The sequence below is a fragment of the Trachypithecus francoisi genome, unplaced genomic scaffold (assembly GCF_009764315.1).
Source record: "Trachypithecus francoisi isolate TF-2019V2 unplaced genomic scaffold, Tfra_2.0 Lachesis_group8, whole genome shotgun sequence".
NCBI classification, from domain to species: Eukaryota; Metazoa; Chordata; class Mammalia; order Primates; family Cercopithecidae; genus Trachypithecus; species Trachypithecus francoisi.
Genome location: NW_022681473.1, coordinates 102,092,688 through 102,106,464, shown reverse-complemented (window position 1 = coordinate 102,106,464; position 13,777 = coordinate 102,092,688). Strand labels below are relative to the sequence as shown.

General features: G+C 38.5%; 1 protein-coding gene and 1 pseudogene across 2 annotated transcripts in view; both read left to right on the top strand.

The window, feature by feature from the left end:
• Window positions 1-13,777, top strand: part of ZW10 (zw10 kinetochore protein) — a 41,071-nt gene that overhangs the window by 11,606 nt on the left and 15,688 nt on the right. The window contains exons 4-8 of one of the 2 annotated variants that reach the window (XM_033204904.1): window positions 1,520-1,621; window positions 1,847-1,924; window positions 2,069-2,228; window positions 3,726-3,878; window positions 4,595-4,783. In XM_033204904.1, the coding sequence (XP_033060795.1) occupies window positions 1,520-1,621; window positions 1,847-1,924; window positions 2,069-2,228; window positions 3,726-3,878; window positions 4,595-4,783 (682 nt within the window). The remainder of the gene's footprint in view (window positions 1-1,519; window positions 1,622-1,846; window positions 1,925-2,068; window positions 2,229-3,725; window positions 3,879-4,594; window positions 4,784-13,777) is intronic. The other variant, XM_033204906.1, reaches the window with a different exon arrangement.
• LOC117080514 lies at window positions 4,865-11,383 on the top strand (annotated as a pseudogene).

Sequence of the window (13,777 nt, the reverse complement as noted above, 5' to 3'; positions counted from 1 at the left end):
TAGCGTTACCTAAATGTATGTTTATAAAGGCGACAGTAGAGTACACTAATGTCCTAGGCCTTCACATTACCTCACCACTCACCCACTGACTCACTCAGAGCAACTTCTAGTCCTGCAACCTCCATTCATGGTAAGTGCCCTGTACAGGTGTACCATTTTTATGCTGTATTTTTACTGTATGTTTTCTGTGTTTAGATACACAAATATTTACCATTGTGTAAGTGGTACACTGACATGCTGTAAGGGTTTATAGCCTGGGAGCAATAGTTTTATGTAGCCTGGGTACATAGTAGGACATACCATCTAGGTTTGTGTAAGTACACTCTATGATGTTTGCATGACATCAAAATCACCTAACAATGCATTTCTCAGAATGTGTTCCCATTGCTAAGTGACACACGACTGTACTAGTAATGTATGCTTTGGATTTAGCAATGAGGAGTTTAGTGTTTTTTTGTTTTTGTTTTTTTTTTGGCAAGAACAGTTAGGAACCAGATCACAGTGAGGTATAGAGTGACTGAGAGGTGAGAATGTAAAGACAGTGAATATAGATCACTCTTTCAGGAAGCTGTTTGTGAGAGGGAGGAGAAAAATAAAGCAGTTGCTGAGCAATAGGGTGGTTGGTGAGGTGGAGGGAAATTTTTCCAAAAGATGGGAGAAATTTTAACATATTTAAATTTGATGGGATAAGCCATACACTTACAGGTATTCAGTCAATATATATTTCACGAATGAGTGAAGATAAATTAGGGAGAGGTTAATTGGAGATTTTAGGAGACGGAATAATTGATCATGTAAAGTCATTTGATAAGGTGGGACAGAATGAGAGGTAGATTCTGCCTCAATATTAAATCTTTCTGACAAGGTGCAGTGGCTCATGCCGGCAATCTCAGCACTTCGGGAGGCCAAGGTGGGCAGATCGCTTGAGTCCAGGAGTTCAAGACCAGCCTGGACAACATAGTGAAACTCCATCTTTATCACAAAATACAAAAATTAGCCAGGCATGGTGGTGCGTGCCTGTAGTTCTGGCTACTCAGTAGGGCTAAGGTGGGAGGATCGCTTGATTCTAGGGAAGTTGAGGCTACAGTGAGCTGAGATTGCACTACTGTGCTTCAACCTGGACAACAGAGTGAGACCCTGTTTCATTTAAAAAAAAAAATCCTAATAGAGCTGTCTGACTCTAAAATGAGTTATCACTTGGCAGTGGGGATACCTTTCTAGTAATCCAGGTGGATGAGCTCTCTGATGAAAGATACCTGTTTAAATTAAGAATAGATGGTGACTTGAGGATATTATGTTGAAAGAAATGGGTATTCTTGCAATAGGATAAAGGTTTGGACTAGTTGGACCTCTAGGGTATCTTCCTACTACATTCTGTGATTTTTATTCCAGTCTTAACTAGCATTTAAATTTCAACATGAATTATGTTGACCTAGTAAAGCTTATTGATTTGCTGAAAATGTTTTATTTCTTAGGTATGGTATAGCTTAAAAGTACTTGTCTTTGGTGTGTGAATTAGGTCTGCCGGGATCTTCATGTGTCAACTGGTGAATTTACAGACTTAAAGCAGCAGTTGGAAAGAGACTCAGTTGTCCTAAGTTTGCTTAAACAGTTGCAGGAGGTCAGTAAACTCAACTTGAACCTTAGTATTTTGGTGGTGGGAAGGTCTCATTATTCAATGGCTATCTCCTGACTATAATGAGTTTTTTTTGTCTTCATATTTTCTTTTCTTCTTTTTTTTTTTAGAGGGGGAAGAGGGAGGGAAAGTGGGAGCATTTCTTAATATTTTAAAAGCAAACAGACTTGAAATAATAGGATGTATAAAATACCATACTTAACTTTTCAGTTTTCCACTGCTATTGAAGAATATAATTGTGCATTAACAGAGAAGAAATATGTCACTGGTGCTCAGCATCTGGAAGAGGTACTAAATGCTTTCCCCAAAGCATGCGCAATAAGTGCTCTTCTTGTTCTCAGTAAATTTTGTATTATTTATCATTATGCAAATATATTCTAATTGCCCTGAGTCCAGATTGAATGTTTAACAGTGATTTCATTTCATTACCAGGCACAGAAATGCTTGAAGTTATTAAAATCCAGAAAATGCTTTGATTTAAAAATATTGAAATCTCTCAGCATGGAGCTCACAATACAGAAACAGAACATACTTTATCACCTTGGAGAAGAGTGGCAGAAGCTGATTGTATGGAAGCTCCCACCATCAAAAGGTGCTGCTGACCTCAGGTGGACTGCTTTGCTTCATCTGCCTGAACCAGTGTAGTGTCTGAATATACTCTACAGTTTTGTGTTGGTAGATGAGGGTTCATTCATAATCTTCCATATCTGTATTGAGTGCTCATGTTAGCAAGATGCTTACTTAGGACCAGCTCATCTGAGTCCCTAAAGTGCCCTCCCCTTGCTTCCCTTACATCCCTCTTAGCTGTCCCGTTCCCTAGAAATGTGAGAAAAGATGATAGGGTAGTTGGGGTCATGTGGTGAGAGTGTGCTAGAGGAGGTAGCAATTTGCCACCACATTGTTTCCATTGCCTTGTAGGACGTGCTCGTTCCTGACAGCCCTAATCCCAGCAGTTTATCTTGGCTGGAAAGTGTAGAGGAGCTATCTACCCTTTCTCTCTCTTGCTTAGGAAAGAAGATGAATCAGTAGGCTTGAGGGTAGAGGAGGGGTTTTGTTCAATTTCTTTCTAGTCCTTGGGGAAAATAATGAGCTAGGGAGTGCTTTGCAAGGTGAAGAAATGGGATTACTTCTGCCTTGGCTTTGATTTATGCTACTTGGCTCTCAGCCTTTCTGCCTACCTCTGGGTATGAGCCCTCTTTGGTGTGTTGTTTGCCCTGAGAGTAAAACTTCAGAGGCTGTATTTAAAGGACATGCTATTGTACCTGGTGTATTTTCCAACATTGGATTTTGAAATTTAGTGTATTTCAGGAGAAACTGTCTCCCCTGTTCCCTTTCCTATATCCACTTTGGCCTACAAATTCATTATGTACTTATGTGTGTACATAGACACATGTACATATGTGTATGTATATCAGTATTTGAAGGGAGTTATCCAGAAAATTTTAGATTCTGTTCTCAAGTAGAATATTAGTTAAGAGAGGAGGGCAGGTGTGTTGAATTATTTGTTATAACACACCCTACTTGTTAAACTTGTTTGGCAGAAAGAACATAGAAAGTAAGGTCTGTGAAACTAGGACCTCATTTTTTTTTTTTTTTTTTTGAAACAGGGTCTCGCTCTGTCACCCAGGCTGGAGTGCAATAGCTCAAGCATAGTTGACTGCAGTCTCAAACTCCTGGGCTGAAGCGATCCTCCTGCCTCAGCCCCACCTACTTCTCCCACCCTGCCCCCAGTAGCTGTGACCACAGGTGCGTGCTACCACGCCTGATGAATTTTTAAATTTTTTATTAGAGACAGGGTCTCACTCCGTTGCCCAGGCTGGTCTTGAACTCCTGGGCTCAAGTGATTCTCCCACCTCGGCCTCCCAATGTGCTGGGATTACAGACATGAGTCCCCTCACCTGACCTCGAAAAGTCATTTCCTTTTTTACAGTGATGCCAAGGACATGTATGTCATAATTCATATTTGGTTGCATTAGGAGTATATTGTAATAGAACTGCATTGGAAATATCAGAGAATGAACTCTGAGGAATAGAAGTGGGAACATCTCATATTGGTGAGACAGCTGATGTTTTTCTTCCTTTTTCTTAGATACCAGCAGTTTGGAATCTTACCTACAAACTGAACTTCATTTATACACTGAACAATCACACAAAGAGGAGAAGACCCCTATGCCACCCATCAGTTCTGTCCTCTTGGCATTTTCTGTTCTTGGAGAACTACACAGCAAGCTTAAATCATTTGGTAAGGCGTGCTACTTTGTTTCATTTACACAAAATCTCCTAAGGCCTAGTATTAAAGGGAAGACAGAAAAGATGATAAAATATTCTCTGGAGAGTATTAATATAGGGTTTGGCCTCTTGATTCATGAAAGGGAATTGTCATAAATATTATCCTTTTTATTAAGGGATTGGGTTTTTTTTTTTTTTAAACTGTTCCTATTTTATTTGGTTTTTGAATAATTTAAATAAAAATCTGTAGACAATCTGGGAAACTTCAGTGGTAAAACCTACACTGCATAATGGTTGGTGTATAATGTCATGGTATATGTATTTTGGTTGTTAGGTTCAAAGATTCATATTTTTTTTTGACAGGTTTACTTTTTAGAAGTTTTTTTTTTTTTTTTAGATGGAGTTTCACTTTTGTCACCTAGGCTGGACTGCGATGGGCATGATCTCAGCTTACTGCAACCTCTACCTCCTGGGTTCAGGCAATTGTCCTGCCTCAGCCTCCCGAGTAGCTGGGATTACAGGTGCCTGCCACCACGCCTGGCTAATTTTTGTATTTTTTAGTAGAGATGGGATCTCACCATGTTGGCCAGGCTGGTATTGAACTCCTGGCCTCAGATGATCCACCTGCCTCGGCCTGCCAAAGTGCTGGGATTACAGATGTGAGCCACAGTGCCTGGCCTAGAAGTGTCTTACAGTGATTTTTTGGTGAATGTTCATATGATTTTTCAGGTCAGATGCTGCTGAAGTATATCCTTAGGCCTCTGGCATCTTGTCCATCCCTTCACGCTGTGATAGAAAGCCAGCCTAACATAGTTATTCGTTTTGAATCTATAATGACTAACTTGGAATATCCATCACCATCTGAAGTTTTTACAAAGATCAGACTGGTACTAGAAGTGCTCCAGAAACAGCTTCTAGGTATGTATCTCCAAGGCAGTGTTTTTATATTTTGGAAAAGTAAATATTGTTTTTAAAAGTAAATATTATTTTTAAGTAGAAATGCCTATAATGTGTGAGAAAGTAGGCTCAGAAGTGGGTAAATTGTGCCATAGGGGCAAAGGAGTTGCCGTCTTGTTTTTTGCCTATTTTGCATTCCTTTTCTGCACTGTATTGACAAGTAGGGCCATCAGTGGTACCCCAGATTCTGTATTTGTATTATTATTTTAGTTGAATTCTAGGATGCACTTCTCTCACTGGACTCCCAGTACCATCACAAATTGGAACTCGTACTTTAATTACAGGAGAAGAAGAGATGAACCAAGTGTTGTTTTACATATTTCTATGGAAACCCCTATTAATCTGATAAAAACAAACTTGGTTTAACATGGGAAGTAAATTGTATTTCAGCCTGTTGATCTTTGTGTATTCACACTAGAAACAGCCAGTTTCTGTATTCCTTAAATCGTGTTTTTGGTTATTGTACCATTAAAAGTGAAGTCTCTTGTGTTTCAGTACTGCTTTTTTTTTTTTTTTTAAGTCTATTTGACTTACCTTCTTTGTGCTTTTTTCGGTTGTCATATTGAATAGCCTGGCTAACCATTCCTGCTGTGGGTAAAGTAAAAAAGAAATGCTCCTATTGTTTGTGGGCCTTCCTGGCAGTCATATACTGTATATTTATATATAAATAATTTATATGTAAAGCAAGGACTTTTCTATAGTTTTGATGAGAGCAGAGAAGAAAAAATCCTAAGGCTCGCATAAACTTCGGAAATCCAAGGTAGTTTTTCTTGTTCCCAGATCCTCCCCTTGGGGAGGAATACAATTTTGTTTTCATTAGATATAAATTAAGTTGTAAACAAAGCATCCAAAGATTAGAAGGAATTGGAGAGATGATTTGGTCCAAGTATCTCAGATGCCTGAATCTCCTCTATAATATTCCATCAATTGGTCAGATAGCCAATCTGAACACCTTCAGTGAGAGAGAACTTGAGGCATTTTATCCCGCCCCTGGGCAGTTCTGAGTACCAGGCAGGTTTTTGTTTTGTTTTGTTTTTTAAAACTCACATTTCTTACCTGTACTCTTAAATACTACTACAAAAATGCTAATTTTGCAAATTAAATCTTTAGGGTAGTTATTTTAAAAGTTTGTCACAATATGCTACCCTGTAATGTCTACTTTATTGATGCTGTTTTTATAGTGTGGAGACATATAGAATGAGTCTAATTCCTATTACACATGATGGATTTTCAAATTCTTTACAGTTGCTGTTATTTCCCCTACATCTTATCACCAGTGTAAACATTTTTATTTTTTGAATGACATAGTTTTAAGTTCTCCTGATCTTCATTGCTCTTCTGGTATTGGTAGGTTTGGTGTTTCCTGAAGCCTCTCTTATCTTGCAGATGGCCTTCTTGATGTGTCTTTGCATGGCTTTTTCTCTGCATTTGCATCCTGGTGTCTCTTTCTCTTATGAAGACACCAGTTGTATTGGATCAGGACTCTACCCTTATGATCTCATGTAACTTTAATTACCTCCTTAAAGGGACTACTAGCATACTCAGAGATATTGCGGGTTTGGTTTTCGACCACTGCAATAAAGTAGTATCCCAATAAAGCAAGTCCCACAAATTTTTTGGTTTCCCAGTGCATATAAAAGTTAGAGTTACACTGTATTGTAGTCTATTAAGTGTGCTATAGCATTATGTCTAAAAAGTGTACATACCTTACTTTAAAAATATATTATTATTAAAAAGTGCTAACGATCATCTGAGCCTTCAGTGAGTCATAATCTTTTTGTTGGTGGAGTGTCTTGCCTCAATGTTGATGGCTGCTGACTGATCAGGATGGTGGTTGCTGAAGGTTGGATGGCTGGTGTCAATTTCTTAAAATAGGACAACAATGAAGCTTGCCTTATCAATTGACTTCCCTTCTTGAAAGATTTCTCAGTAACATGCAGTGCTGTTTGATAGCATTTTACCCCTAGTTGAACTTTTTTCAAAATAGGAGTCATTCTTCTCACCCTGCCACTGCTTTATCAACTAAATTTATGGACTGTTCTAAATCCTTTGTTGTCATTTAAACAATGTTCACAGCATCTTCACCAGCAGTAGAATCTGTCTCAAGAAACCACTTTCTTTGTTCATCCGCTAGAAACAACTCCTCATCTATTCAGGTTTTATCATGAGGTTGCAGCAATTTAGTTATATCTTCAGGCTCTATTACTGATTCTGGCTCTCTTGCCATTTCTAGTATATCGGCAGTTACTTCTTTAACTGAAATCTTAAACCCCTCAAAGTCATGAGGGTTGGAATCAACTTCTTCCAGACTCCTGTTAATTTTGCTATTTTGACCTCCTCCCATGAATTGTGAATGCTTTTAATGACATGTAGAATGGTGAATCCTTTCTAGAAGATTTTCAGTTTACTTTGCTCAGATCCATCAGAGGAATCACTGTGGCAGCTTTAATTTTATTTCTTGAATAATGAGACTTGAAAGTCAAAATTACTCCTTGATTCATAGGCTACAGATGGATGGTGTGTTAGCAGGCATGAAAACAGCATTAATCTCCTTGCTTGTGTCCATCAGAGTTCTTGGGCGACCAGGTGCATTGCCAGTAAGCAGTAATATTTTGAAAGAAATCTTTTTTTCTGAGCAGTAGGTCTCAACAGAGACCTTAAAATATTCAGTAAACCATGCTATTGGCTGGGCATGGTAGCTCACACTTGTAATCCAAGAGCTTTGGAAGGCCAAGGTAAGAGAATTGCTTGAGGCCAGGAGTTTAAGACCAGGCTGGGTAACATAGTGATACCTGGCCTCTACTAAAAAAATAAAAAATTAACCAGGCATAGTGGCATGTGCCTGTAGTCCCAGCTACTTGGGAAGCTGAGGCAGGAGGATCAGTTGAGCCCAGCTGGAGGCTGCAGTGAGCTGTGTTCACGTCACTGCACTTCTGGGTAACAGAGCAAGAGTCTGTCTCAAAAAACAAAATAAGACATGCTGTTTTTGAAAAATATCCTGAAAAACCATGCTGTTGTGGATGTGTTGCCATCCAGGCTTTATCCCATCTCTAGAGCACAAGCAGAGTAGATTTAGCATAATTCTTAAGGCCCTGGGAATTTTTTTGAGACAAGTCTTACTCTGTTGCCTAGGCTGGAGTATAGTGGCATGATCTCGGCTCACTGTAACCTCTGCCTCCCGGGTTCAAGCGATTCTCTTGCCTCAGCCTCCTGAGTAGCTGGGATTACAGGTGTGTGCTACCATGCCCAGCTAATTTTTATAATTTTAGTAGAGATGGGGTTTCACTATGTTGCCCAGGCTGGTCTCGAACTCCGGGCCTCAAGCAGTCCACCTGCCTTGGCCTCCCAAAGTGCTAGGATTACAGGTGTGAGCTATCGCACCCGGCCTGGCACTAGGATTTTTGGAATGGTTGATGAACATGATTTCAACTTAAAGTCACCAGCTGCATTAGTCCCTAGCAAGAGGGTCAGCCTGTTGTTTGAAGCTTTGAAGCCAAGTATTGACTTCTGTCTAGAAATGAAAGTTCAAGATGGCATATCTTCCAATAGAAGGCTAGTTTGTCTACACTAAAAATCTGTTGTTTAGTATAGAGACCTTTGTCAGTTATCTTAGCTAGGTCTGCTGGATAACTTGCTGTAGCTTATCCATTGGCACTTGCCGCTTCACCTTGAGCTTTTATATTATGGAGACAGCTTCTTTTCTTCAAACTTCATGAACCAAACTCTCCTAGCTTCATCCTTTTCTTCTGCAGCTTCCTCACCTCTCTGAGCCTTCATAGAATTGAAGAGAGTTAAGGCCTTACTCTGGATTAGGCTTTGGCTTTAAGAAAATGTTGTGGTAGGTTTGAGCTTCTACACAGACCACTCAAACTTTCTCTATAAATTGCCAGGCACGGTGGCTCACACCTGTAATCCTAGTACTTTGGGAGGCTGGGGCGGACAGATCACTTGAGGTCAGGAGTTCAAGATCAGCCTGGTCAACATAGGGAAACACTGTCTTTACTAAAAATACCAAAATTAGCTGGGCATGGTGGCACGTGCCTGTAATTCCAGCTACTCAGGAGGCTAAGGTGAGAGAATTGCTTGGACCCAGGAGGCGGAGATTGCAGTGAGCTGAGATCATGCCATCGCACTCCAGCCTGGGTGACAGAGTAAGACTTTATCTCAAAAAAACAAAACAAAACAAAAAACAAAACTTTCTCCATAAATAAGCTTGTTTTACTTTATAATCCATCTGTTCAGTAATACACTTTTAATACACTTTTCATTTTCTTCAAGAACTTTTCCAACTAACTCAGGAACAGAAAACCAAATACTGCATGTCCTTACTTATAAGCGGGAGCTAAGTGATGAACACACATGACACATACTGGGGAACAACACACACTGGGGCCTATTGGAGGGTGGAGGGTGGGAGGAGGGCAAGGAACAGGAAAAATAACTAATGGGTACTAGGCCTAATACCTAGGTGATGCAATAATCTTTACAACAAAACCCCATGACAGAAGTTTACCTGTATAACAGACCTGCATATGTACTCCTGAACTTAATATAGAAGTTAAAAAAAAAGTAAAGGTAAATAAATAAGGAAATTAAAGCAATGTTAACATAACAAAAAAAACCCAGTCTTTTCCTTTGAATTCAAAACTTGGCTAACTGGCACAAGAGGTCCAGTTTTTGACTTACCTGAGCCTTTGACATGCCTTCATCACTAAGTTTGATCATTTCTAACTTTTGATATAAAGTGAGAGGTGTGTGACTCTTTCACTTGAACATGTATAAGCTATTGTAGGGTTATTTGTTGGTCTAATTTCAGTATTGTGTATCAGGGAATAGGGAAACCCTAGGAGATAGAGACGTGAGTGGAAAGGGTAGGGGTATGAGGGAAAGGGGTGACTGGTTAGTGGATTAGTCAGAACACACACAACATTTGTTAAGTTCACTGTCTTACATGGGTGTGGTTCATGGCATCTCAAAACAATTACAATGGTAACATCAAAAATCATGAAAAAGTTTGAAATATTGTAAGAATTGCCAAAATGTGACAGATATATGAAGTGAGCACATGCTCTTGGACAAAATGGTGCTCATAGACTTGCTTAATGGAGGGTTGCCACAAACCTTCAATTTGAAAACCCCAAAAAACCATTATCTGTGAGGCACATTAAAGCAAAACACAATAAAATGAAGTATGCCTGTATATCCAAATCTAGTCACCTTGGGGGCTAGGACTTCAACGTATGAATTTGGGCAGGAATACAATTTAGTCCATAATAGTTCTGTGTGTATATGTATTTGGCAAATAAACACACACACACACACACATCTTGTTCATGTGCAGTGTGATGTAAGTACGAAAACAAGTTTTTTGCCTTTTTAAATCTTTGATTATTTGAATATTTGGCAAGCATTTCTTTTGTTTTAACAAAGACTTGAAGATAACAATGTAGTAAATCTTTCTAAAACCCTTCCAGATTCAAGTAATGAGCATTGGCAAAGAACATAAGTTCATCAGTTCATCATATTTATTGTCTTCTGTTTCTTTCAACCGTTCCATTAACCAGTAATAATTAATAGTATCTGCATGTATGTAAACTGAATACTTTTAACAATGTTCATTAAACTTTTTATAGAGTATGTTTCAGCAAAAAAACTGAACACAGGTATCTATCACGTGATGGAATGAAGCAATAAGGAAATCATTAGTCTTTTTTTTTTTTTTTTTGAGATGGAGTCTCACTCTGTCACCCAGGCTGGAGTGCAGTGGCGTGATCTTGGCTCACTGCAACCTCCGCCTCCACGGTTCAAGAGATTCTCCTGCCTCAGCCTCCTGAGTAGCTGGGATTACAGGTGCACACCACCACGTCGGGCTAATTTTTGTATTTTTAGTAGAGTCGGGGTTTCACCATGTTGGTCAGACTGGTCTCGAACTTTTGACCTCATGATCTGCCCGCCTTGGCCTCCCAAAGTGGTGGGATTACAGGCATAAGCCACCGTGCTCAGCCAGTCTTTTGTTTTAAAACTCCAATGAATCTGGATTTTTTTCCCCTAACATAGAACTAGAACACTATTCGTTGTAATAAAAATTATTTTTTCATATCTTGCTGAAATTCTTTGACAAATGTGAAAGGTTAAAAATATCTATGCAAAACAGACAAAAACTGTGCAGTGAGATTGATTTTTTAGGCTGTGAATTGATAATATTTCTTTGCGAATTTGGAAGTCCCTTTAGAAAAAAATGTACCCAAAGTATGATTTGCAGCTAAAGAAAAGTATTTGGCCTCTTTACCTCATCGCACTCCTGAGAGCAAGATAGGTCACCAGCAGCTGTACTGGAGCCACTGATGAAAATTCGGCCAGAATTCTTGCTTTTGTCGTGTCTGCTCAAACCAGCATGGTCTGATCTGGAAATATGGCCTCAATATGTGCCACCAGTGTTTCCGTCAGTATGCGAAGGATATTGTTTTCATTAAGTTGGACTAAGTGATCTTCCTTGAAAGGGTTATCCAAGGCATCTACCTAATGCAAAACCATGATGCCTCTTTGTACATAAAATAAACACACACACACACACACACAAAAGGAAAGTATTTGCAATTTTCCAGAAATTGAATTAATTGATCTTTGATAGATGTTAGAAAGATATTATATTCTGTGGACTGTTTTCTGTGGTTGCCTCATTGAAGATCTTTTACATTTTAAAAAACATGTCTTTTCCTTATAATTTTTAAGAAAATTTAAAAATCACTTCTTTTGCTAGCTCTCCATTTAAAAAGGGGTTTTTTTTAAATACAAGAATCCAAGTTATTGAAAGTTAGAAGTTCAGGTCCTGTTAAAATCACACTTTTTATTGGACATTTAATTCGGATTCTAGGTGACTAATTTTGTCAATTCTTTTTTCACAGGAAGCATCAAATTCTTAATGTATTTGCTGAAAATGTCCCTTAATATTGTTCACTTTATTGTCTTAAAAAATGTTTTGTAGCCAGGTGCGGTGGCTCACGCTTGTAATCCGAGCACTTTGGGAGGCCAAGGCGGGTGGATCACCTGAGGTCAGAAGTTCAAGAGCAGCCTGGTCAACATGGTGAAACCCTGTCTCTACTAAATATACAAAAATGAGCTGGGTGTGGTGGCGGGTGCCTGTAATCCTAGGTACTTGGGAGGCTGAGGAAGGAGAATCACTTGAACCCGGGAGGCGGAGGTTGCAGTGAGCCGAGATCGCGCCATTGCTCTCCAGCCTGGGCAACAAGAGCGAAACTTCATCTCAAAAAAAAAAAAAAAAAAGTTTTGTATACAACAAGCAAGCAGCTTTTTTTGTTTTGCCCCGTTGTAGCAAATTGCAGCTGCCATTGATTGTGAAATTTGTGACATGCTTTCTTCTAGTCTTTTTTACCTTTGCTCTTTCAGTGGTACTACCAGCTTCTCCATCTTTACTTGACTGTATCAATAGTATGCTTTGTTTTAAATTTTAAAATTTGTACATATTTTCTTAATCTAGAAAAAGAATAATATCATAACTAAAATAAGTATTTCAATTTACCTATTACCATTTATGTGGGTATCACCATAACTTGTGCTCTATGCATAAAATATTCAAATAAACACATTACAGTGTTATATTAGTGCTTAGAGGAAAGAAAACTGTGATAGAATCAGTCTGGAGAAAAAATCATGATGGAATCAGTCTGTTGACACTGACTGGTTTGGCAATGTATTATATGAAATACTAGAAATGACATTTGTGCCTGTTGAGTGCTTGACAGTACAACAGTAATATTTTATGTGATGCAGTGGTTGCAGTGAAATACAGTTCTATCAAAACAATGAAATTGTGTTTAATGGAAAAGTATTTTACACTGCTGCTTTAAAATTTTTTTTCCATTCAGAAATTACAGGGAGGTCTTGTGCCTCTTTCACTCAATTTTCTACAGTGTTAACATCTTAAATATTATATAGTAATATATAGTGCAGTATAGTGCAATATCAAAACCAGGAAATTAACATTGGTACAATTCATTGAGTTTATTTAGACTTCACCAGTTTTACATGCTCGTGTGTGTGTGTTTGTGTAGTTCTGTGCAATTTTTTCATATGTGTAAATTCATGTAACCACCACTACAATCAAGATACAGAACTGTTCCAAAACCCCAAGGCTCCTTTGTGCTGCCCCTTTATAAGGACACACCCCTGCTTCTGTTTTTAAACTTAAATTTCAATTAATCAAAACTTGAATTTCTCAGTCACGCTGGCCACATTTTAAGTGTTTAGTAGCAAAATGTGGTTGGTGGCTATCATTGGACAATGCAGACTAGACTTTAGACATTGTGAAGTATCTTAAAGGCTTTGAGATAATATGTTCACTTTCTTCTCAGGTGTGTGTATGTGGGTGTGTGTGTTTGTGTTTAAAGAGACTTGATCTTGCTATGTTGCCCAGGCTGGATTTGAACTCCTAGGCTCAAGTGATCCTTCCAGCTAAGCCTCCGGAATGGCTTTGTCACTGTGTCCTGCTCTTCTAAGGCTCTTAAACCCTTAAGTCTTCCTTTGTGAATCAGAACTAGTACATAACAGCTAGTCTCTTTTATGAGTCCTCTTCCTTCTACATTGGCCACTTATTCTTAACTATTATTTAATTGATTAATAGGATGTTCTAAACAACATCCTCAATATGTGTTGGAAAAAACCACCATAACATATACTGTAGAGGAGGTATTGAAATACTCTGTTTTATGGACTAGTTATGTTTTACTATAAAGTACAAACACTCAGATTCTATGCATAGATGAAAAAAGTATGTTTATTCATTATTAAATAAGTGAGATTTTATTCTAAACTAGTTTCAAGTTAGAATGCAGAGCTTCTGAGTGCTTGTCAAATCAGATCAGCAGCTTAGCACGAGATGATTATAATGTAGATGGCTTAATACCTCATTGTTACAGAGTACAGGCAGTAATATAG